The sequence below is a fragment of the Sphaeramia orbicularis genome, chromosome 12, assembly GCF_902148855.1.
Source record: "Sphaeramia orbicularis chromosome 12, fSphaOr1.1, whole genome shotgun sequence".
NCBI lineage: Eukaryota > Metazoa > Chordata > Actinopteri > Kurtiformes > Apogonidae > Sphaeramia > Sphaeramia orbicularis.
Window position 1 is genome coordinate 16,701,511 of NC_043968.1, and position 23,981 is coordinate 16,725,491.

A 23,981-nucleotide genomic window follows, 5' to 3' on the forward strand; every position below is an offset into this window, starting at 1 on the left:
TATTTGATTAGTACAATGTGACAGCACACAGCTTCTGCTATTATCAACATTACCCAAAGAAAAGGATGTAACAGAATGAATTGAGTTCAGTAAATTGTAACATTAGCCTGAAATTCCATCACGGACATCATGCATATCAAATCTTGAATAAAAGCTGCTGAAGTCCTGGGGCCAGATCAGATGAAAATCCATTTGAAATTTCTGTCAGGATCCTTTCACTGTGCAACAGCCTCCCAGAATCACTTCAGTTTTCTCAAAAAACATTTTAATTAAGCCTTGACTATGTGATGAATGTCTTCATTTTATCACCTGCTGTCTCTTGTTACTGCATTCTGTGTGGTTTTCATAAACTGTTGTGAGGCAGCTTATTGACATTGAAAGGTGCTGTATAAATAGTCATTAACTGTACAGAAACTGCACAGGATCACATGAAATGACAAACTCCAGAGAACATCCCTTTTCCCAGTAATACTTTGTGCTTAATATACACGTTAATCAGATTTTAACTATGCATCACTTCATTCATTTTCTATCTGCTCAGCATCATGTAGCTCATGTATGACCAAATATTAACTTGCAGTTTATTAAGGACACAAGACACTTGTTGGTTTTGGTTAAATCAGACATTTATTACTTCACATCACCTTTTGTAAGACAACATTTGGCACTTGGAGTGTATCCTACGTGTTTTGCTTCAGTCACAGTAACTTAAGGTTCAAATACTTGATACTTCATAGAGGCATTGATGTGGCTAGGCATAAAATGGTCCTAAAAGACAAAATTACAGCATTTTAATCTTTTTTGGTATGTAAACTTCAGGGAATGTGTGAGTATGCCTCCTCACACGCCACCCCTTTGGCTTAGTGCTTAGTGGCCTTGTCGAAGAGAGCCTTCAGCTGTTCCTGGCTAGTAGCCTCCCTCTGCTGCATCAGGTCAGCGTGGCCTTTGGTGATACCCCAACCATCAGGTGCGGCCATGGAGGGGCAAAAGGGGCGGCCAGACGCAGGCTTCAGTGTCTCCCAGTAGTCACGACGGGCCCTAAATTGAGTGATGTTGAGAAACAGTTAGGAATCTTGAGATACTAAAAAAATAAATAAATAAATAAAACATGGGGGGGACCTCTTACCTAGCTCTGACCCAGGGCTTTGTGTGCATCTCCAGACCGCTGCCCCAAAGGCCATGTTTTTCTGAGCCAGGGGGCAGGAAACCCCTCTCAGTGGCCAGCTCCTCAGCCAGGGCACGGATGTGATAGGGCTCAAATCCACAGCAGCCGCCAATGAAACGAATTCCAACATTGTAGGCATCACGGGCGTATTTCTGCATGTCCCATCGGGTCAGAATTCTTGGCTCCAGACCTGTCAACCAAAAAAAAAAAAAAAGCATTAAGCGTACCCTCTTTTCCTTCATTTTCATGTCAATATTTAGACCAGGGGTCACCAACCCTGGTCCTCGAGGGCTACTATCCTGCATGTTTTAGATGTATCCCTCTTCCAACACACCTGAGTCAAATGATAAGTCTATCATCAAGCTCTGCAGAAGCCTGATAACGACCGTCAGGTGTGCTGGAAGAGGGAAACATCTAAAACATGCAGGATAATAGCACTCGAGGACCAGGGTTGGTGACCCCTGATTTAGACTAAACTAAGCATCTGAGAGAATACATACCGAAAGGGAACTCTGGAAGATCAATGAAACCTTGGCGGTTACAGTCAGGAGTGTGATAAGCCAGAGGCTGGCACATGTAGTGAGCCTTCAGCCCAGCCTTCTCCACTCCCATCTTCATCATCTTCACAGTCTTCACACAAGTCTCGGGGTCAAAATGGCAGTTAATGCCAACAATCTGGGCTCCTACAAAGAGAAAGACAAACCTCATCAGGGGGTCTCAGCCTATTAGATACAATGGAATTTTACAGCCACTGTGTTGCACGTTTTTGTAATGAGGTACTTTGTAGGAGCAAAAGTCAAAGTCCATTCACATATTAAAAAAGAAAAGAAAAAAAAAAAAAAAATCACTTGAGGCAGATTAATAAACATCCATTAAAGATAGCGCATTGTTCCTCAATAAAATATTTTCATGTAGATTTGCAGCATGTGACGTGGTTGATAAGGAACCATGACTACATTCCACTAGGCTGTCTGTGCATGTGTTCTTTTCCATCCTACCACTGGATGGTGCCAGGCAGACATTTTCCAGCTCATACACATACCAAATCTCAAAGTGATTTTACATCCCATTGTCAGGAGTCATCCAAAGTTGAGCTTCAACTCCCCCACCCCCCCTCCAAAAAAAAAAAAAAAAAAAAAAAAAAGTCTGCCTGGAGCAAATAAAAATGTGAATTACATAAAGGGAAGTGTACCCTGGGATTGGGAGCTTATTGTGGACTCATAGTTGTTTAAAATTGAGTGATGTACCAAGTCTAATTTTAGTATCACTTCTCAGAGTTTGTGCAATCATTTAGTGAAAGGAACTCATGACGTTCCCACACACGGTATAGGATTCAGGGATTGACTGTCATACCAGCTTTAACCAGTCTGACTGCACAGTCTCCGGGGCTGACTCCGTTCAGGTCTCCCTCTGGTCCGATGCACAGAGATGCAGCTACAGGTTTGCCAGTCGTCTTCAAAACCTGGACTGCCCATTCGGCCTCTTCCACGTGTTCAAAGTACTGCAAGCACACAGAAACCACAGACAAGAAGTCACCGTCTCCAAATCAAACCACATATATCCAACAATAAAATGTTGTCTTTGTAGCTACAAATATGCACTTTACTGGCAGCGATATCCACCTGAGACCCAGGAGAGTGAAAATTGTAGTTTTTTACATTAAACAATTGCCTTGAATGGAAACTGTATCATGCAACTGTTTTTTCAGATTTATTTATTTTATTTTTTAATAAATGTCTTTTGCAATGAACAGCATTTTTTAAGTAACACTGTCAAACCTTTGTCTCCTACAGAGGACAAAAATGCATTGCTGGGTCTCAGGTGGATAGTTCTAGACTGAGTTATTGAAAGTGAGGCCATAGCACCAAGACACTCAAACAGAGGGAAGTGTTTGAGACTCAGGTCATACAGACTTTAGTTACCAATAAATAGATCTGCAGAGTCAGAAAGTTAAGGATGTGGAGTTTTAATGAAATTTAAGTTCTGAATGTTGATTTCTAAATGAAATTATAAACACAACATATAACACATTTTTCCCTTGCAACTCTAATCACTTTTCATTTATGCCAATAAAGCATATGTTTTCTATATAGCCCACCTCTGCAATCAAGAAGTCAACATCTTTCTTGACAAAGACGTCAATCTGTTTCTTAAAGATGGCCTTGACTTCATCCTCACTCTTGCAGCTGAGGTAAGAGGGGGTCTGGGAGACTCCCCCTGCCACCAGAGCATCACCTTCATTGGCCACCTCCCTGGCCAGGTCACAGGCTGCTTCATTTATCTGCTGACCCTGCAGTTCAAGAAGGAACAAAAAGAGAATGCATGAAAGTGATGCTTGAACTCTTCATGTGAGGTGAAGTCAGTTCCTTGGTGTTATGCCAGCTGTGTGGAGGTGCTGCCAGATTCTCTTCATGTCACAAATGAGATGTGTGAGCAGCTGCGCTCACCCACATTCAAAACCCATACTCACAGTGAAGCGCTGAGTGTGGCCCCTGTTCTCCAGTTTATCATCGCTTGCGTAGAAAGTAAATGTCTGCATGACATTGGAGCCTGCCCTCAGGAACTCCCTGTGGAGCTGCCGAACTGGAACAAGAGCAACAAGACGACCGAAGCTTAGATTTGGACAAACCCAGATTTACAGGTTATATAAGACATGGGGGACAGGTTTGTGGAACGGTACCGGCTTCGGGGTTCTCTGCAGCGGCCTCAGGTGTCCATGGCCCTGCTTTGACGTAGCCTCTTTTCTCAAGGGCGAAGACAAAGCCCCCGTCCCCAATGACCACCTCCCCTGCATCCAGACGCTCCAAAATACCCTGCGTAAAATGCACAAACAACACGCAACAAGGCAGTGGGTGAAAGGCGCAGTGCAAAAACCACTCAGATGGGGTGCAAATGGATGCAGCACGTTAAGCATGCAACAAGTTAGGCATGTTTTCTTTATCAAACTCAAGATATGTTTATTTGTGGTGTGCGCTTACCCTCTTTGTTCCAGCTGGTGCCATGGTTTCTGCAGCAGTGACCGGCCCTCTTCTCAGCTACAGAGTGCTTCTTAGTTTGGAAAGGGCTTTGTGCACGTATCCATGCTGCATTTATAATCTGAGAGGGGTGCGGTGTTCCTGATGTCACTACAAGAACCGCCTGCTTCTTGCATAGCTCATCTCACTCCCCTCTGCTACCACTTTACACATTGAAACAAGACCCCATTGTCTGCAGTAGCCAGCAAAAAAAAAAAGAAAAAAAGAAAGAGTTGAAGTAGTTGTGAAGTAGTTTAGGTGATAAGTGCAGATAATTTGAGCAAGGACAATATGAAGGTTTGTTTGACTTGAACTGTGTTTTCCACTAACAGCTGCATTAGTTTGAACCCAGTCTGTCCATTGAGTTCCCCTGTTTTTTGACAAATCTAAAAGAGATTCTGTTCACTGTGAATTTATCAAAGTAAACCTATTGTGTAACAAACAAAATTACAACTTCCTTTGATTTCTGTGTTGTTGTTTTTTTTTTAAAAAAGGCATTCAATAATTTGTTCTGAAGCAAAAGCAATATACATTCAATAGGAATAAGACTGGTGTTTCTGATGAACTATGCCTGTGATGCATTCAGGGTAACATGTTATGAAGCTGCATACAGAGAAAAATACAGAACATTGAAATTCCATATATATTGCAGAATCAAAAAGACCAGTTTTTTGTTTTGTTTTTTTTACAAAATGTGCAAAAATAAGCCAATAAAAAGTGCAGAGGTGAAAACATTAACCAAGCTGAAGCCTCAGTTATCAAGTCACTGCTGTTGATTAACTCAGATCTAAACAAAAACAATCACAGAAGAAACCATTTGACTGTTCAGTCTCATCACTGAACTCTTCAACTGCTGTGACGCCTCATCATCTGTACTTCAAAAGATCATACCATAGCAATATATCTGTAGAATACAGAGAGATATATGATTCATCCCCTGTCTTCGAAGCAGTGGGACTCGGCACAAACACACCCCTCACAGTTCAGATCACCATAGCAATGACCTCCAGCTATCCAGACGAGATTATCACAACCAGGCAACCGCTGGTATGTTCGAGTATAAAGGGAGGTAAGAAAAGAGTGGCCTCAAATGCAGAGCAACACCAAAGACACACTTGGGGAACAGCAAGGATTGACAAAGTATATGTGCACACACAGTGACCATATTCAGTGTTGATGAGAATAAAAGTTCATCATTAAGTGAAAATGTAAAAAAAAAAACAAAACCAAACAACAAAAACACGATAAAATTTTTAGGCCTGTTAGCCAAAGCAGGTTCACAGTTTAGTCACAATGAAAACAAATGGATTCAAACTGGGATTTTTCTTTTAAGTCCGAAGAATTTGCAACTAAAATATGCAGTAGAAATATAAAAAAAAAAAAAAAAAAAGAAGAAAGTTTCACAGCTTTACTTAAAAACAAAAAGTAAAAACACTCTCCACTGCAAAGCACATTCCATAAACAAAAGTAATGAAAAAAAATGGATATGATCATCTTTTACCTGAAGTGGTGTATTTTCACTGTGTGTATTAATGCAAGCTCAACACTTCTGACTCCCGTACCTTTGCACTTGTAGCTCAGTTCAGGACTGTGGCCTGTTCACAATGAAATCTGATATTAGACACATTTTTAAAAAAATATTGTCAACAGCCAAAAAAATGAAACAAAATAAAATATGTATATTACCATGCATAGAGGGAGTGTTTCACCCTAAGTCCAGCATCCTGAGGTTGTACACAAAGTGAAAGGAGGGGGGGCAGAGAACTAGTAAGTGTCAGAGCTGCTGTTTAGGAGGAAACAACAAGCCTCCAGGAATATATCAAGAAGATGGCCCCCAATGACCAACAACTGAGTGAATGCCTCAGGCAACAAAAGCCCAGTATGGAGGTGGAGCCAGGGGGGCGATCATGGAAGGACAAGCCCTTGCATGGCATGGACCACGACAAATTGGGGAAGTGGCTGATATCAAGAAAACGTACCAGTGGGTGGAAAAGGCTGGACTGAAAGACAGCACAGGGGCACTACTCATGGCTGCACAAGAACAGGCCCTGAACACCAGAGCAATAGAAGCCAGGGTCTACCACACCAGATAAGACCCCAGGTGTAGGCTGTGTAGAGAAGCCCCTGAGACAGTCCAACACATCACAGCAGGGTGTAAGATACTGGCAGGCGAGGCATACATAGAACAGCATAACCAGGTAGTGGGCATAGTGTACAGGAACATCTGTACTGAGTATGGACTGGAGGTCCCAGGGTCCAGATGGGAGACACCCCCGAAGGTGACAGAGAACAAACAGACCAAGATCCTGTGGGACTTCCAGATCCAGACCGACAAGATGGTGATATCCAACCAATCAGCCTGACATAGCGGTGGTGGATAAACATCAGAAGACAGTGGTAGTGATAGATGGAGCAATCCCAAGTGATAGCAACATCAGAAAGAAAGAACATGAGAAGATGGAGAAATACCAAGGACTGAAAGAGGAGATAGAGAAAATGTGGGGTGTGAAGATAACAGTGGTACTAGTAGTGATGGGGGTACTAGGGGCAGTGACCCCCAAGCTGAGAGGATGGCTCCAGCAGATACCAGGAACAACATCAGAGATCTGAGTGCAAAAGAGCGCAGTCCTAGGAATATATAATTAGATCCAAGTGAAAAATCAGAGCTGAACACTGGCTGACAGTGTGAACAAACATGAGCCTTTGTGAGTTCACTAAAAGATCCCTTTTCACATACAAAAATGACAGCAGGTGTTTAGAAATGGACCTGAAAAATAAAGCATACAATGAATTCGCCCAAACCCTCATAAAATGTGAAAGATTTGATCCTGTTTGATCAGAGTTTTTCCTCCTTTCTTCCTTTCTCTCTCCTCCACAGACAACCACATTATCTTCCATAATGAAATCACTGTACTTGTCATTTTCTAAAGACTAAAGTGGAGTTATCTACTCACCTGAATAATACAATCAGCCTTTTGATGAATGTGCATTTCTTCACACACATGCATATACTAATATATTTAAATGTTTCTTGCATTCCCATGTTTATATAAGTTGACAGCTGTCAGAGATAACTGTCTACTTCAAACCTGCTGCAGCTGTTCCAGGTAGTCTGAAAGCACAGTGTTGCAATAAAAGGCTCAAGGACCTCATAGAGATAATGTGTCCATGTCTGTGTGAGTATAGAACAGCTCATTTGATGTATTTACTACATAGTTTAGATGAATTATAACAGAACCTGTACCTTTCAGTCTCTTTCAGACACACATTAATGTTAACATTAATCTAAATATTGGTGTATTTGTGCCTCATACACACATGCCTCAGAAACAGTACCAGCCATTCACTCTTTTTGGGGGCTGGCTGTGACCTACATTCGGTGTGTCGGCGCATAAAGCGTTAATTCATGTGAGGGTTGAGTTGGGTTCAGTTTCGTCCTGCTCAAACTGACTCAGTTTTCGACCTGTGGGCGTGTCCACGTCCCGTCACTCCAGAAGTGGGATATTTGTAACTATACACAACTGTACCAGGCTGGAGTCAGAGGGGCTGGTTATGCTTTAACTTAAGTATATATTATTTTTAACGACATTACATCTATTATGTCTCGACTATTGAGTCTGATCAACATTCGTCTGCGGAGAGACTTATCTGCGTGCCGTGGAATTGCTCGTCTTCCTCTGAGATCCATTAGCTGTACTCCAAGAAAACAAGCAGAAGAAAGGTGAGGTGGTCTAGTTTCCTGTGAAGACGATACACAACTTATATAGACTTGTATTGCACACATTTACTGCGTAATGCGCTCCTGTGCGTAAAAGCTGCGCATAGATCTGAGTCATGTAACAGAACTTAGTGACTTCCAGTTTGCAGGAACTGTTGCACTTCAGGACAACAGAGGTTTTGGCAAATGTCTAGTGGAAATGCACAGTGTCATTTGGATCATCATGCAGAATCACTGAGTTGACCACATGTCTGTTTTTTTGTCTCTTCCAGTGACACATCCACAGTTTTGGGAAAGCGATGGAAGGACACTGCAGACACTGTGATCATAGGTGGTGGATGTGTGGGGGTCAGTCTGGCCTACCACCTGGCCAAAGCTGGAATGAAGGATGTGGTGCTGCTGGAAAAGTCTGAGCTGACCGCTGGGTCCACCTGGCATGCTGTATGTCCACTACACCTGTCATCTGCTAAGAACTGATCCCAAAGATTTAAACCTTCACAACAGTTCACACTTACTGTAATATAATGTAGAAATCAACACTGGTAAAGCTGGGATTGTCTTTATAGCAACACATGCTACTGATTATTATACACATACCACTAGTTTAGTTAGTTTAGCTCTACTGTTTCTGACTGTGGTTATCGTTTTCCTGGAAGGTCTCATTATGTCAAAGTGTTTCCAGTAATTTCTCTTTGCAGAGTCCCATCAAGGGCAGCTGTCACTAAGTTTTCAAGGCATCTAAGGTCTTGGCCCACTTATCATTTTACACTGTAGCTCGTTCACTGTCATGCACTATACTGCAAATCCTATAAATACGCCTTTGACGCGTCAGTTGTAGGGTTACTCTTACTTGCTGTAGTTCATCCACATGGCTGGAACCTATCCCAGGATGCACTGGGTGGAATCAAGGGGTTAGTAGGTGAACATTAGAGTAATTTAGACCTTCTACTCAACCTAATCCAGATGATGACTTGTGTTAATTTTATTATTTTTATGTGTTTTTTTCTTTTTAATTCCAGGCTGGTTTGACAACATATTACCATCCGGGCATTAACCTCAAGCAGGTCCACTATGACAGCATCAAACTGTATGAAACCCTGGAGGCTGAGACTGGACAGGTGACGTTTCTGTCTCAGTTTAAGAATCTCTGATATGCATCATTGTGTGCATTATGTTTCAAAAGTACTGCTCTTTTGTGCAGGCTGTGGGTTTTCACAACCCAGGCAGTGTCCGTATCGCTTCAACGGCAGCTCGGGTGGATGAGATGAAGTACCAGATGACCCGGACTCACTGGAATGTGACAGAACAGTACTTTATTGGACCAGAGAAAGTACATGAACTTTTCCCACTTCTCAATATGGACAAGGTCTGAACAAAGTAACACAATGTAACACAGATTCCTGCACATTTTGTTTCATTGTTAATACGAAAAAGAACATGGACTGTTGAAAGTAATCATCCCTGATAGTGGCACAAGTAAATATTGTGTTTAAATCCATCCCACAGGACCACAGCATTACTCTTTTCTTATTTTAATTTGCAAAATTTCAGATTTACATATAAGAAAAACCCTACTTAATTTGCCATTTTTCAGAGCACACTGATTCTCATGATATGAAAAATAGTAATGATCATGAGACATGTTTTTCATTATATGGTGATTCCAAGTTAAATCATGTGATATAATGAATATTGACACATTTACTCGTTTAGCAACTCTTTGGGTTGTCATGACAATGATATTTCAGTGGCCAATGAGTTGTCATTGCAAATAAGAATATAATTATCCTTTTCTGTTCATTTTATGGTGTAGTTGATCCTATTGAGTTTATTTATGCACATACAGTGCACATAATGAAGAATAGGAGCCATTACTTGGCAGTTAACACTGAAACACATAATAAAAATTGCATTATTGTTTGTGTTTCATAAAGAAATTTGCACAGGACACATTTGACATTAATAACTGACAAATGGGTGCTTCTATGAAACTGGGTTCATTTTGGTACCTGGCACTTTGCCAGCTTTTTAGACCCAATAATAAAAGAGAAATTTTGAGATATTTCACCCAGGATGTACCTAATGATAACCTCAGATAAATGCAAAAAAAATTATACTCTTGCTCTGAGCCGTCCCAAAATTAATTAATTTTTAATAAAATGTTGGGGCCAAAAATAGGACCAAAATTGGGACAAGAAAAACTACCTAGGTGTCAGTTCATTTGATGTGGAACACATGGCTTAAAATGATGTCATATAACGCTATAAATAAAGATACTGTTAAATTTGTCGATCCTAGTAGATTTTCTAATCCAGACATGTGGCTTTTTCATGAATTGGCAGTCTCATTAGAGGTTTCACGTGTAACCCATCGTGTCCACTCATATTACATGCGGAACCTGCCCATTTAAACACATAAATCGAGAGTGATTTTGCAACAGTGGTCATTTTTGTGAAACACTGTCCCTTCCATAATTATTTCGATTCCCAAAATGCACCTGTGAGAGAATAAAAAGATATTCGAAAACATAGTAGCACGTAATTTTCATGTTCTTTTTACCGTGTTACATTTGGATTTTTGTATAACAGCTAATATTGAAAAAAAAAAAAAAAAGTGTTTTGTCTGAAAAAAAGTTTCTCTTTTATCTCAGTAAATATTTATTTTTAAAGTAGACCCAAAGTGCTTCCAAACTTGCTTCATAACATTAGTCTACATCTGGTTTGAATTTTTAGCCCCCATGTCCTGTTTTTAGGGACCAGATTCCTAGAAGCACCCAGATACAAAGCATGTTCCTGAACTACACACAGAAAGTACTGATATGGAAAATTATGTGGAAATAGGAATGGGAATATGAAGTTTTTGATATGACATTTTTTATTCGTCTTTATACCGGTGAATGGAAACAAATTTCATGATAATGCAAAAAAAAAAAGTTGTTTTGCTCTAATAATCGGAAATGACAAATACAAGCGGTGTAAATCATGCAGTTGTATTTGCTCTGTTTGTAGGTGTTGGCAGGCCTGTACACCCCAGGAGACGGTCACATTGACCCTTACTCTCTGACGATGGCTCTGGCTGCTGGGGCTCGTATGTATGGTGCCCAAATCTACAACCCAGCCCCAGTGAGCGGCCTAAAACCAACCTCTGATGGCAAATGGGACGTTGAGACGCCTCACGGAACCATCCGTGCAAATCGCATTGTTAATTCAGCAGGTTTGTCATTCAATGTTAATTTATTTGTATTTTTATTGCACAATATACATTCACCTTAAACAGGAGAGATGTAGTGTGCCAGGTTGTAGCACTAGTGCTAATTTCCACCTGTAGTCCCTGGGCAGGTTGATGTTTTCTTTAAAAAAGCAGACATTAATAAAAACTAAAACATACAAAGAGCAGTATAAGGTGTATTTCTATCCATCTATATAAAAAAAATCATTCACATCCAACCATTCATTCGTAGTCATCCCACTGCAGTCCGTCACACACACTCTAAGCATGTTTACATCACATTACAATAGTAATAGTTTATGTGTATTAACTTCAGCTCCTGTTTTAGCTTATGACAAGATTTAAAAGTTCAGTTTTTGCATCAAAGTTTGCTTCAGTTACAGTGTCTTTTGGAAATCCACTCCAAGGTCCCATAGGCTGACGTACATCTAAGTATTCCCAGAAATACATAATTGTTCTTCGCTTAATTTTGACTAATTTAATCACAACTATGTCTTGTGATTTAGACATGGTTTTGATGCAAAAAAAGATTTCACAAATGGCACCACAGTGAAGGCCCATTCTGTTGTCACTTATGTATAAAATGGGTTTATCTGTTGACACTACAGTAGGAGACCTTTGATCACACAGACCACTGCTTGCAGAGTTCACCGAAAAGAGATTTTGCCCTAAACTGGGCCGTACCAGTTCAGGGGGGTTTTTGTTGGCAACATCTCCATTCCGCCTGCTGTTCTTGCTTGTCAAGAAAAGGTTCAGGTTCTGGAATTTGCTTAGTTTCTTCCTTTTCGTCCCTCTTATTTTATAGCGGATAATGTAACATTTTTTAGTGCTTCAGTTACACATTGCTTTTTTGTAGTGGCAGTCGTCCAGAAAACAGATTTTAAACTTGGGGAATCAGTATCGGGACACATATGTATGATAAAATACTTCTTTGAGAGTTCCTCCAAGCAGATGTTATAGTGCATCTATAGGTGTTAAAATGTAAACGGCACCACAGAGACTTTTCAGAGCAAGGTTTTTACTGTTTCATTCACCTTATGTGGCTCCGTGTTTTTCTCTCCTGAATCCTGAATGTGCACATTTTGTACTCCAGATGAAACCAGTTATGTTGTGGGTCCTGCTGGCCTTTTGCCCTCACTGTGTCCAGCAGCCAATCCAAACAGGCCAGCAGTTTAGATCTCATCCAATCTTAAAGCAGCAGCAAATGCACGCCTTCTGCCAGACCTTACTTTTTTTTTTTTTTTTTTGCTGCAGATGCTTCTTTTGAATTGACAGACCTTAACATTAAACTGATGGTCATGAGTTTGCAGATTAGCTTGACCCATTTTCGCAGGCATTCCTGTCCCAAAAAAATGTTCCACACATGTGGGTAAATCTCGACTTTTGCAAATAATGCTACGAGCGTGTACAAAGCTTATGTGTGGCTGCTTGTCAGTTTTGTATGTGTGCTGCTTGGTTCTTTTCTGATTTGAAAAACATGTGCAACAGATGTCACATAACCAACATGGGAAAGCATATGTTTCAGATTTCATCCATGAAATTTCTACAGAGCAAGGAAGGATCAGCCTCAGTCTTTTTTTAATGCATTGTGTGTTTAAAACCCACAAACAACTATTTTGTCCAGCTTGCAAACCACCAGCCATCATCAATTATACTTTCTCCACCTACTTTCATCTCCTTTCTCTCCTTTTGTTGACACCATCACCACTTCTATCCACCTCCACATCTTATTTTCCTGAATTCTTTTCTGTCGCAGCTGTGGTACAAGCTCCTATTCCCAATGAAGTTAACTCCTCTGACCAGTGATATCCCAAATTCAAGGAAAAAGATCATGTTCCCTGGAATGTTCCCCACAGGATCCATTTCACACATTTAGGTCACAAATGTTTTGACCACTGAGCCAGCAGTGATAGTTAACTTTTAAACTAAGCCTGATTAGTCCATCTATAAATTCACACACAGAAGAACTTCTAGTGCCTGTCACTGTGGAAATAGCAGAGTTTATTTCAAAGGTTTTATTTATGTGAGGTTGTGCACTCCATTCATTAGTGTACTATTTCAGGGTAACCCAGTGAATCGGCCCTGTGTACAAGCGTCTGGTAAACAAACTCCTCTGCTGCCCAGCTATTGCCTAAACTGCCTGGGACCTTATCTGAATGTTGAGTATATGCATGGCTTCCCATCCCCCACCACAGGATAAAGTTCACATATGGAGCACATACAGAATAGATATGTTAATGTACTTACATGCAATTACATAACTTAAGATAATTTTAAATGTGCATAGCAAAATGGACTCTATTAAATGTTCAGTTGATTGTATAAAGGAGTTTTTGAGATGTTTGAGAGATTGACCTAAGTAGTGTGGCTGAAGATAGCAGCACACATCGACAGGTTTCAGTGCTCCAGCTGGTTGTAGTTTCACTCAGCAGGTCACTGAGCTGCCATAAAGTCTGTACTCAAATATGTTTAAAAAGCCCGTTTTACAGACTCAAAACTAAAACTAACTAACTGCTTGTTGAGGTTAAAAATCTCTCTCACTAGAGCGTTCAGCATGGTACTGTTGACAGGGTTTAGAAAACATGACAGAAGAACATACATACTTACTTAAATGTCACACATGCCAATAAATAAACTACAAAATCATTCAATAGCACGACATGAACAAACGTTACATCAGAAAGTTATCAGAATACAACTGGAAATCAGTCAAAGTATGTACAGCCAGAAGTTTCACTGTGAAAGTGTCCAATGAGACCAGCTCTTTAGATTTCAGGTCATTTTACAGATTGTTCCCAGAAGGAGGAGCAGCATATTTAGAGTGTGGTTTTCCCAGTTCAGCGCAAACCTTTAGTTCATTATAGTAGAAAACCTGGGAACATAAACTGTAACTACTTGTACTTTTCTGTTCAATGTAGTTTTGAAGAAGCAGACCATAGGTAGGTTTATAGAAAAGTGCAATAAGCAATGAGACGATACATATATATCATATCATATCATATCATATCATATCATATCTCATACTGTATGTTTCATCTTAAGCTGTTAGGGTACAAAGTATCTGAGCTTATGATGGATTTCTAGGTGTAATCAAAAGCTTTTAGGGAAACACATTTGAACAAGAATACTTTGTCATAGCTATATTTCAATCCTGAGGGCTTTTAGATCTTCACAGAGATAATGCTCTGCACCAAAGAGAGGAACTCCTCTGACCTGAAAATCCCTGCGTGATATTCTGTTATGTAATACACTCTAGATGACTGTCAGATGTCTGATATCTGTGGAGAGGACTTGTCAGTTTTTCCTTCGGTGTGGCTCACAGGAATGGAGCAGAACGTGCTGCAGCTGTTTTAAGTGCCAGTTGTACACACTGTACATTTCATATGCATATATTTATAACTCTTAGACATACACTTAGTCCACTGCAAATCATTCTATTTTAGAAATAGTTCTCATTTCCTATGGTTGAGACTAACTCAATAGTGCAGTATTCTCTTAACATACTGTGTGTATGTTGAGGTTACGATATTTTTTGCTGGTTTTCTAAATGGTTTTGCTTCTAAATGTAAAGACAAATCTCAGGGGCTGATTTTTTTTTTTTTTTTTATCCTCTGCTAAAAGCGCAGAAGTTTTCCCCAAATGTATGAAAGAGAAAAAGACATAAAATTGTCCTTAACTGAACTAGTTCATAAATCTTGTTCAATATTTGTCAATTCTTTACACTGCATAGGAATGTGAATGAAATCAAGTGAAGTTTTACTGTAATGAATGACCTGTACAGGGTGGGGAAGCAAAATTTATAATATTTTGAGGCAGGGATTGAAAGACAGTGTATGACCAATTAGTTTATTGAAAGTCATGAGAATTTATTTGCCACAAGAAAATTGACATAATAGAAAATGTTTTTATTCTATGTGTCCTCCTTCTTTCTCAATAACTGCCTTCACACACTTCCTGAAACTTGCGCAAGTGTTCCTCAAATATTCGGGTGACAACTTCTCCCATTCTTCTTTAATAGTATCTTCCAGACTTTCTCGTAATAGTTTTGCTCATAGTCGTTCTCTTCTTTACATTATAAACAGTCTTTATGGACACTCCAACTATTTTTGAACTCTCCTTTGGTGTGACAAGTGCATTCAGCAAATCACACATTCTTTGACGTTTGCTTTCCTGATTACTCATATGGGCAAAAGTTTCTGAAAAGGTATGGATAATAGTGTTAGGTATGATTATGACATCAATATATATTTGGTTTCAAAACAATTGACATAGTGCCTGCTGAGAAAAAACAACTAAATGTTCATTGTAAATTTTGCTTCCCCACCCTGTATGTTGTGCTGTGCTGCACAATATTCAACAGATTATAAAGGTATTTGCATAACACTTACTGGAAAATCTGTTCTGGGGACAAGGAACAAATGATTCACTTTTCCTTACATCAGTGGCGTTTTGGGAGGTGTGGCTTCTCACTAACATACACACATTTATTCATCAAACCTACCAGGAGACATAAACTTTATATCCATGGCCCAATGAAACGCAGGAGCTTTTCACTAATAAAATTATAACCCTGGCAGTCTTCTCACAGCTTCAACATGTCCTGAACATGATGTACTCTATATGCTGTTCATCTTAAATGCAAACATATCATATGAGCAACCAACCTGTCATTTTCTCAGGTTTCTGGGCTAGAGAAGTAGGTGAGATGATTGGGTTCAAACACCCCACCATCCCAGTGCATCACCAGTATGTAGTGACCGCCACGGTGCCAGAGGTGAAGGCTCTGAAGAAGGAGCTGGCTGTTATCAGAGACCTGGAGGGCTCCTACTACCTACGCCAGGAGAGAGATGGCCTGTTATTTGGTCCCTATGAGAAGATGGAGAAGATGGTGCTGCAGGACTCCTGGGTCACAGATGGAGTGCCTCCAGGTTAGTCTGCAGACATAGAAGCGCAAAAATTTATCTGCACAATTTTCAACATATCAGTCATGACTTTTCCTCTGTCTTGTCTTTTTGGATCTGTGTGTTCGTTGCAGGTTTCGGTAAAGAACTGTTTGAGTCAGACCTTGATAGGATAATGGAGCACGTAGAGATGGCTATGGAGATGGTCCCTGTGTTGAAGAATGCTGACATTATCAACATTGTGTCTGGACCGATCACATACACCCCTGACCTGCTGCCCATGGTCGGACCACACCATGGAGTTCGCAACTACTGGACTGCCATTGGATTTGGGTTCGTATGTGAAAATATATGGGTTGCTTACTTATTTATTTCCTCAAATAGTAGAAGAGGACCTTCTTTACTTCAGCTGTGGAAGGTACCAGGCCTGTCTTTGAAGCAGACTTGTATTAGAGGAGATCATTTCTTCTAATTCTCTTTGTTTGATGAGAAGAGTTAGACATGTAGAAATAGGAAACCAAATTTTGATCCACTCCTGTCAGCCCAAGTCACTACAACAAACTCAGTATGTCCAGTAAATGTCTTAAATCAGAAACCCTCCATCATCTCAGTGAATAAAAAGCATTAATTTCTAACAGAGCTTTGATTATGAAAGTCTTAACTCTGGCTGTTACATTAACATACATACATTCATAGTTACTGAAATCAGACAATTCAGAGCAACAAGGCAGGGATGCTCTGATTGTAAAACTCCAGACCAGTACAGTTTAAAATGACGATTTGACTGATACCAATGTTATTGATAATGTTTTTGTTGTTTTTTTACCACCTCTATTTTTCTAGTGAAACAAAGAAATCTTCATTATATGTATAACAAGTGGTGCCCCTCGCACATATTGTAGCTTATTTTGGCATTGATCCAGCTGATGTCATCATGTCTATGAGTGTGGTGATGTCAGCGTATCAGTTGCCTCTATATATGTGCCAAGTTTGAAGTAAATTGAAACAAAATTGATGTTTTTATAGACATTTGAAATCTTGCCCATTTTAAGTAATTATAAGTAAATGGGAGAACAACATTTTTTTTTTTTTATTCATAAAAAAAATTTAATTTTGGCCAACTTTTCCCAAAATGTAACCACATCTATTCTGGGTCACTGGCAATCCATAAATTCAATTTGGTATGAATTCAACCAATAGTTTTGCTGCTAGAGTGTAAACAACCAAACAAACAAAAACAACACTCCATGCATCCCCTTCAGGGGGTGGGGTAAAAATACATCCAACTGAAGTCACTGAATGAGCAATTGTACAAATGTATGAAAAAAAGCTGAGTATCAGCCACTTCTGTTCACAATATTGAATATTCAGATTCAATCAATTCAACCAATGCAGATTTTCAGCTGACACATCTGTGCATCCCTTCAACAAAGTGTTGAAAATTATGTGATTTAATTGATGAATTTGTTTATTTAACACAGTAGAAATATACATTATGCATAACTAGCATTTATACCATAGGACAGACACCAGAATTTTATCCATCTTTATTTTTTCCTTGTTCAGTATTTATGCATTGTTGATGTTCATTTGTTAATGTTTATGATGCCCCTGGCTGAAATGTATTGTAACTGATTTCCATATTTTTTTATTAGAGGAAATATTTTAATCACTCAGTAGGTGGTATTTCACACTGACTGCATTATAGTTTTGGATTTGATGTGTTACAGGTATGGAGTCATTCATGCAGGTGGTATCGGTAAGTTCCTGAGTCACTGGATTATGAATGGTGAGCCTCCCTACGACCTGATCGAGTGTGACCCCAACCGCTACGGCAAATGGACAGATGTGCCTTTCATGTGTGCCAAAGCTAGAGAATCATATGGCTTCAACAACGTAGGTAAGAACAATAGAAGATTACCAGACACTGAGTGCACAAAGCTTTCAGCTGTTTGTGATGATACTGATATTCTACATGATTACATCAATGTCCACAGTGGGTTACCCCAAGGAGGAGCGTTTTGAAGGCCGACCAACCAGCCGGATGAGCGGGGTTTATGAGCTGCTGAAGGGCAAAGGATCCATGGGCTTTCATGCCGGCTGGGAGCAGCCTCACTGGTTCTACAAACCTGGAGATGATATTGGATACAAGTAAGGTGTTCAGACAGAGGATTTACTTCACTAGTAAATCAGGTGGTTTATTTGGTGGTCACTAGAAGTTGCATCAACATAAGTTTGTGTTTTCACATATGATGCAAGAATTTTGCTTCAACTATAACAATAGTTAGTAATTTTAGACTCATGATCAACACAATAACAACAATGCAGATAATTTATTGGCTGTTGTTGTGAGAAGTAAACATTTGTACAAAACATCCCCTTACTCTTATTGTTTTGTTTTGTTAGAACATTTAATTTATTTCTAACTGCTGTTGGAGTCTTCTAATCAAGCTGACATTAGCATTCTTGTAGTTGAGCCATACCACATCTCTTTCCCTATTATACAATACCCTGTCATCACTGACAGAAAAAGATCATGGAGGTATGCTGAGGTAGAGTGGCAGTGGACAAACAAAACAACTGCGCAGCACAGCTGTATTTCTTTCTGAGTGCACCATACACATATACACATAGATAGAAATGATTATTATGTAGTGGAAAAAACACTTATGAACACTGGTGAACCGCACATACATGATTGTCAGAGTAAATGTATGTGGGCAGTGTCCCGGGGGATTGCACATACATGCGAAACTCCTCACAGCCCTGAGGGGCAGTAAAGTTGAGATTAAAAACGGACAGCTGCTGATGTTCAGTAGCACATACAGACAACTGTCAATAACGGCAACAGGCACAACTTCTGCAGTTGTTGCTTCCTTGATTTACAGCTGTGACATAACCAGCTCTCTGCACAAATGTTATAGCCAGAAACCATGCATTCAGCACATTGGCAGTAGCACACCAGTTTAACATTATGTAATAAAGCCAATAAAAGAAACACTGTGTTAAACATTGCTGCTCATTAAAATAATGACACACAAATATAAACCTGTCATTGTTCTCATGCTGTGCTCAGGCCCAGTTTCCGACGCACAAATTGGTTCGGACCAGTTGGCAGAGAGTGCAAACTGGTGATGGAAAAGGTGGGGGTGATCGATCTGACGCCTTTCGGCAAGTTCACAGTAAAGGGGAAGGACTCACACAAGCTGCTGGACCGCCTGTTTGCTAACACCATGCCCAAGGTAGAGCACTTGAATGATACATTATCATGTGAAATGTTAGCTTTCTGTTGCTGTGGAGCTTGAGTAAAGTCCCAGGGAAAGGACAGCAGCTCCAAAGTGAACCCTGTGTGGAAGTATATTGTGTCTCTAAAAATACGAAGTCTGTCATTTTATTATATTCTTATAGTCAATTTAGTTTTTCTTGGGCTCTATAATAACTGTTTTGAAGGACCATCTTTAAATTAATCCACTATTAGAATTTTAGCACTTCGGAAAGCTTTTATTTCATCTGTGTTGGGCTTTGATCGACAGATATGATTGACAGCTCCCTTGTCCGCTGAATTACACTTTCTGAGCATCTGTTAAAACATATTTGTCCTGACAAGCAACTCAACTATTGTTGAGTTGTTGTTAATTGGTTCTACTAATATGACCAACTTTGCTACACTAATATTTCATTCAGTTTACTGCTTTTCTATGTCGGTATGCATTTAACATTAGCTCATCCATCACCCAGCCCCACCCTTTTGTCCAAATATGGTAACTTCCTGTCCACAAAATGCAAAATTCAGGCTTTGGAGTCACAGTTCGAAAACCACTTGGTGATGTCACCATAACTCTTTTAACATGCAGTCTATGAGACAAGTTGACAAAAATAATGGCTAAATTCAATATAGATGCATATATAGCTTAGCTAAAAATGAACTAAAATGTAGTCAGTTCGTGAGACACCACTTTTATCTGGACTGAAAAATCCTTTTACAGCTTCTGATAGGTTTACTGTAAACACAATACAAGATAAAATGTGACATTATAGCCTTTACCTTTTAAATTTATCCAAAGGGAACCAAACACCATGCTAGCTGCTTTAGCTTGCATGTTAGCATTGTTACTATGTGTACTTTCTCATGCTGATATTAGCATTAGCTTTTTATCACACAGTTGCTAAAGTGGCTGTATGTTGTTTTCTTAATACTTACGTGTTCAAATAATTTTAGCTCATATCTGATAAAATAAATAAATGTAAAAATATGTTACGCTGACTGTGATACAGCTGTATCTCTGTCTGCAGTTAGGCTACCACCCTGCTGCATGCTGACAAACACTGCTTTTTGCACCGGTCTGATGCTTCTGAACTGAGTCAATTTTTTACTTTACCTTAAAAAACTTGTTAATGAGTGAGCTACTTCACTAATGATAAAATAGCTCAATTATTTACAATTTTCATCTAAGTTGAGAAATATTGTCAATACCAGTCTGCACAAGATAATGTGCTAATGCTAAAAAGCTTTTCTTCAACATGTTGTATGACTTAAATTTTTCATGTCTACATAAATATGCCACCTTGATTACAAATCAAAAAATAAACAAGAAAAAAAGACCCGCAAAATACATTGGTCAACCCCAATTAAATGCGTATGTAATTTTCTCCCTGACTTGGTGTCCTTTGACCTGTGTGCTTTCAGGTGGGCCACACTAATATCAGCCACATGTTGACACCCACTGGGAGAGTCTTTGCAGAGGTCACAATCACACAGCTGACACCAGGAGAGTTCCTGCTCATCACAGGCTCAGGGTCAGAGCTTCATGACCTCAGGTAAAATACATCCAGCTGATGACACATCCACTATGTCATTCCTAATTCACAATGAATTAGACTGAAAAGCAAGTATAACATAAAGTTACTATGAATATTAATGGGTCTTTTGTGTTTTTGCTTGTAACAAAATATGGCCTCTATATGAACTTTCAGTCAGTGAATCATGTGCTATAGTATAGCTGCATTGAGTAGTGGTAGCTATAGATTAAATACTACAGCTTCAGAGGCATTATGTCACTGTTTAAACATTACATTGATAAGAAAAGTCAGTTTTAGCCTTATTAGAATCAGAATCAATGAGGGCAATTGATATATACACAAGTACTAGTGGAAAGTCATTTCATTACACACTTGCCAGGATTGAGTCTCAAGCTGTGCTGAGTAAAACTGCGTCATAATGTGTTTCATATACAGCAGTAATCTAAAACATTTAACAGCTGTTAACACAACGCCCCTCCAGTTGCTCCAATCGGGATACAGAACATTTTAACATTCCTTTCTATACCCTCAGAATCCAGCTCTTTACCACAAAGCTATGCAACAAAGCGAACTCTAGTGGCAAAGAGAGCAAACTGCAGAGTTCAGAGAGGTCACTTTTTCTAATGAAACGTGGCTGTAATTTGTCTGTGTAGGGAAAATGTGAAATTATTAATAGAATAAAGAATGGCATACACTATATTTGTTACTTACGCTAATCACTTTAATGTTTGGGTAGAAATGTTTTCATTCTGAAATGTTTGGTTTGAAATTAACTCAGGTGGATCGAGACAGAAGCTGTAAATGGTGGATATGATGTCGACATCAGCAATGTAACAGATGACATAGGAGTGCTGGGTATCGCTGGACCGAACTCCCGTGAAGTTCTTCAGAAACTGACAAATGAGGATATGAGTGATGCTGGATTCAAATTTCTTCACTGCAAGTCAATCCAGTTGGCTGGACTCCCTGTCCGGGCCATCAGGATCTCCTACACAGGTACCAAACACACTTTAATACCACATTCTGTTTGCTTTTTACACATTCATTTATCTAAAAATCTTTTTGTTATCATGGTACAAGTTAAATAAAGTAACGTAAAATACCATTAAATAGGTTCACTATTTGCAAGAATTCCCTCAAAGTGTCATAATCTGTTGGTTGGAACCTTTAGTATTTTATTTTTCTATAACAGAAATAATAATAAAAAAATATATCTATTAAGTGTTTGACCATATGTTTTGACCATATGGATTAAATGTGATCTGCCAAAATAATCAAAGATGGATTCAGGTTCAATTTGCATTACAGTGCATTATGGTGCATACATTTTTGACCCTTGAAATTAGAAACGAATTTCAGATTAATAAATAAATCCTAGCCTTTTTTTAAAAAAATAAAAACCCATGAAGTTCTTTTTCGTTGACTAAGCCAACCACTCAATATAATAAGTGTATGTTTAGAGAATGAGAACTGCAAAATGGGGTTGCGACGCATACTCCATGGTGAAACTATACCTGTTTTTTCGTTTGTGTGTGTTAAGGTGAGCTTGGTTGGGAGCTTTACATTGACCAGAAGAACATGGCCCCCGTGTACCAGGCCATCATGGAAGCAGGAAAGGATGAAGGCATTGACAATTTTGGGACCTATGCCATGGCCTCCCTCAGGCTGGAAAAGGGCTTTAGAGGCTGGGGAGCTGAGGTAAAATCACACAGTGAAGCAACAAACATTAGAAAGACCTAAAGAATGAAGCTTTTTTTTAAATTTACCTTTTTCCTCTTCACAGATGAACTGTGATACCAATCCTCTGGAGGCTGGATTGGATTATTTCATCAAACTGAACAAGGTAACAGGCTATCCTTATCTTTACTTTCAGTAAATACATTATGTTGCGCATTTAAACTGTAAGTTCATTGTTTGTTGATAATATATCTCTTCACTCATTTAGTATAAATTATTAACCAGAACAAACATTGCATCTGTGTTTTCCAGCCTGGAGACTTCATTGGAAAAGCAGCTCTTCAGGAGATCAAAGCCAAGGGTCTGAAGAGGAAGCTTTCCTACATCACAGTGGATACAGACGATATAGATCCTGAAGGAAATGAAACTATCTGGTGCAACGGGAAGGTAAGCAGCATTGAATACACACCAAAGTGCCAGAGTGGTATCTGTTTTATGGTCGATGTAATTTTTGAATCTCTGTATCTCCTCAGGTGGTCGGCAACACAACTTCCGGAGCCTACAGCTACACTGCCCAGCAGAGCCTGGCATTCGCCTACCTGCCTGTGGAGCTGAGCTCTGTGGGCCAGAAGGTGGAGGTAGAGCTGCTGGGCAGAAAATACCCCGCCATGGTCATCCAGGAGCCCTTAGTCCTCACTGAGCCCACAAGGACCCGCCTCCAGAAGAAAGCAAAGAGCAAGGCATAAGGACAGACCTGTCATCGGCCAGTGAAGAACTTTAACAAAAGAATAATTGAAGGAATTTTGTGACTTGCGATGAGGTCTGAGGCTTTAATGAAGGAGAAAAATTATGTGAAAAATGAAGTCTTATGATGTCCATGTTCTGAACTGTATGTGTCAATCTGTCTCAGACTATTCCAGGTCTGTCACAAAATTTCCTCTTCCTCCTTGACAAAGAGGAAGTTGAAATGAGAGGCTTACTGCATATAAAGTTTTGTTTTTGTTCATTTTGACCACAATGTCTTACAGTGTTATAAAAGTAATTGACTTTTTGTAATTCCATGACTGTGAATGGATGTCAATGGTTTACATTTCAGTATCTGACCCTTTTGTGAGGAATGTTTAAAGTAATTATTATTTCCAGACAGGAAGGGTGAAATAAAGGTGCTTTTCATGTTTAGTTTTGAATGTTTTTAATTTTGGGGCTGTGACACATGTAAAACATATAAACAATAGCCAAAAAGAACAATAGCCAAAAGTCAAATCCTTTGAAAACCTGTATATTTTTTTATAGAAATCTGTTTTTTACTAATACTGTAAGAAATTAATATGATGTACATTAATACCTCGATAATTAAATCTACTCACTGCCTTGTGTTTGTTGTTTTTGGCCATTTTTTTTCCTACTATTTGTAGTTTTTGTGCAGTTTTCTGTTTGCGAAATGGATATTTAAAATTTTTAAAACATACATTAAAATG

At 39.3% G+C, this 23,981-nt stretch overlaps 2 protein-coding genes across 2 annotated transcripts; one reads left to right on the forward strand and one right to left on the reverse strand.

Annotated features, from left to right (window-relative positions):
- Window positions 1-604: 604 nt before the first annotated feature.
- Window positions 605-4,259, reverse strand: bhmt (betaine-homocysteine methyltransferase). The gene is made up of 8 exons (XM_030150816.1): window positions 4,144-4,259; window positions 3,846-3,978; window positions 3,636-3,748; window positions 3,264-3,455; window positions 2,519-2,666; window positions 1,666-1,848; window positions 1,127-1,355; window positions 605-1,038 (listed from the first exon to the last, which is right to left on the reverse strand). Exons 1-8 carry the CDS (start codon window positions 4,165-4,167, stop codon window positions 861-863), a joined length of 1,200 nt encoding a protein of 399 aa, XP_030006676.1. The 5' UTR covers window positions 4,168-4,259; the 3' UTR covers window positions 605-860.
- Window positions 4,260-7,691: 3,432 nt separating this feature from the next.
- dmgdh (dimethylglycine dehydrogenase) lies at window positions 7,692-23,860 on the forward strand. Its single transcript, XM_030151104.1, has 16 exons — window positions 7,692-7,900; window positions 8,170-8,338; window positions 8,917-9,015; window positions 9,099-9,263; window positions 10,906-11,110; window positions 15,805-16,053; window positions 16,161-16,359; window positions 17,757-17,926; window positions 18,024-18,177; window positions 19,103-19,268; window positions 20,714-20,844; window positions 21,605-21,822; window positions 22,367-22,524; window positions 22,610-22,669; window positions 22,816-22,950; window positions 23,037-23,860. The coding sequence occupies exons 1-16, from the start codon at window positions 7,779-7,781 to the stop codon at window positions 23,247-23,249; spliced, it is 2,613 nt and encodes an 870-aa protein (XP_030006964.1). The 5' UTR covers window positions 7,692-7,778; the 3' UTR covers window positions 23,250-23,860.
- The last annotated feature ends 121 nt before the right edge of the window (window positions 23,861-23,981 follow it).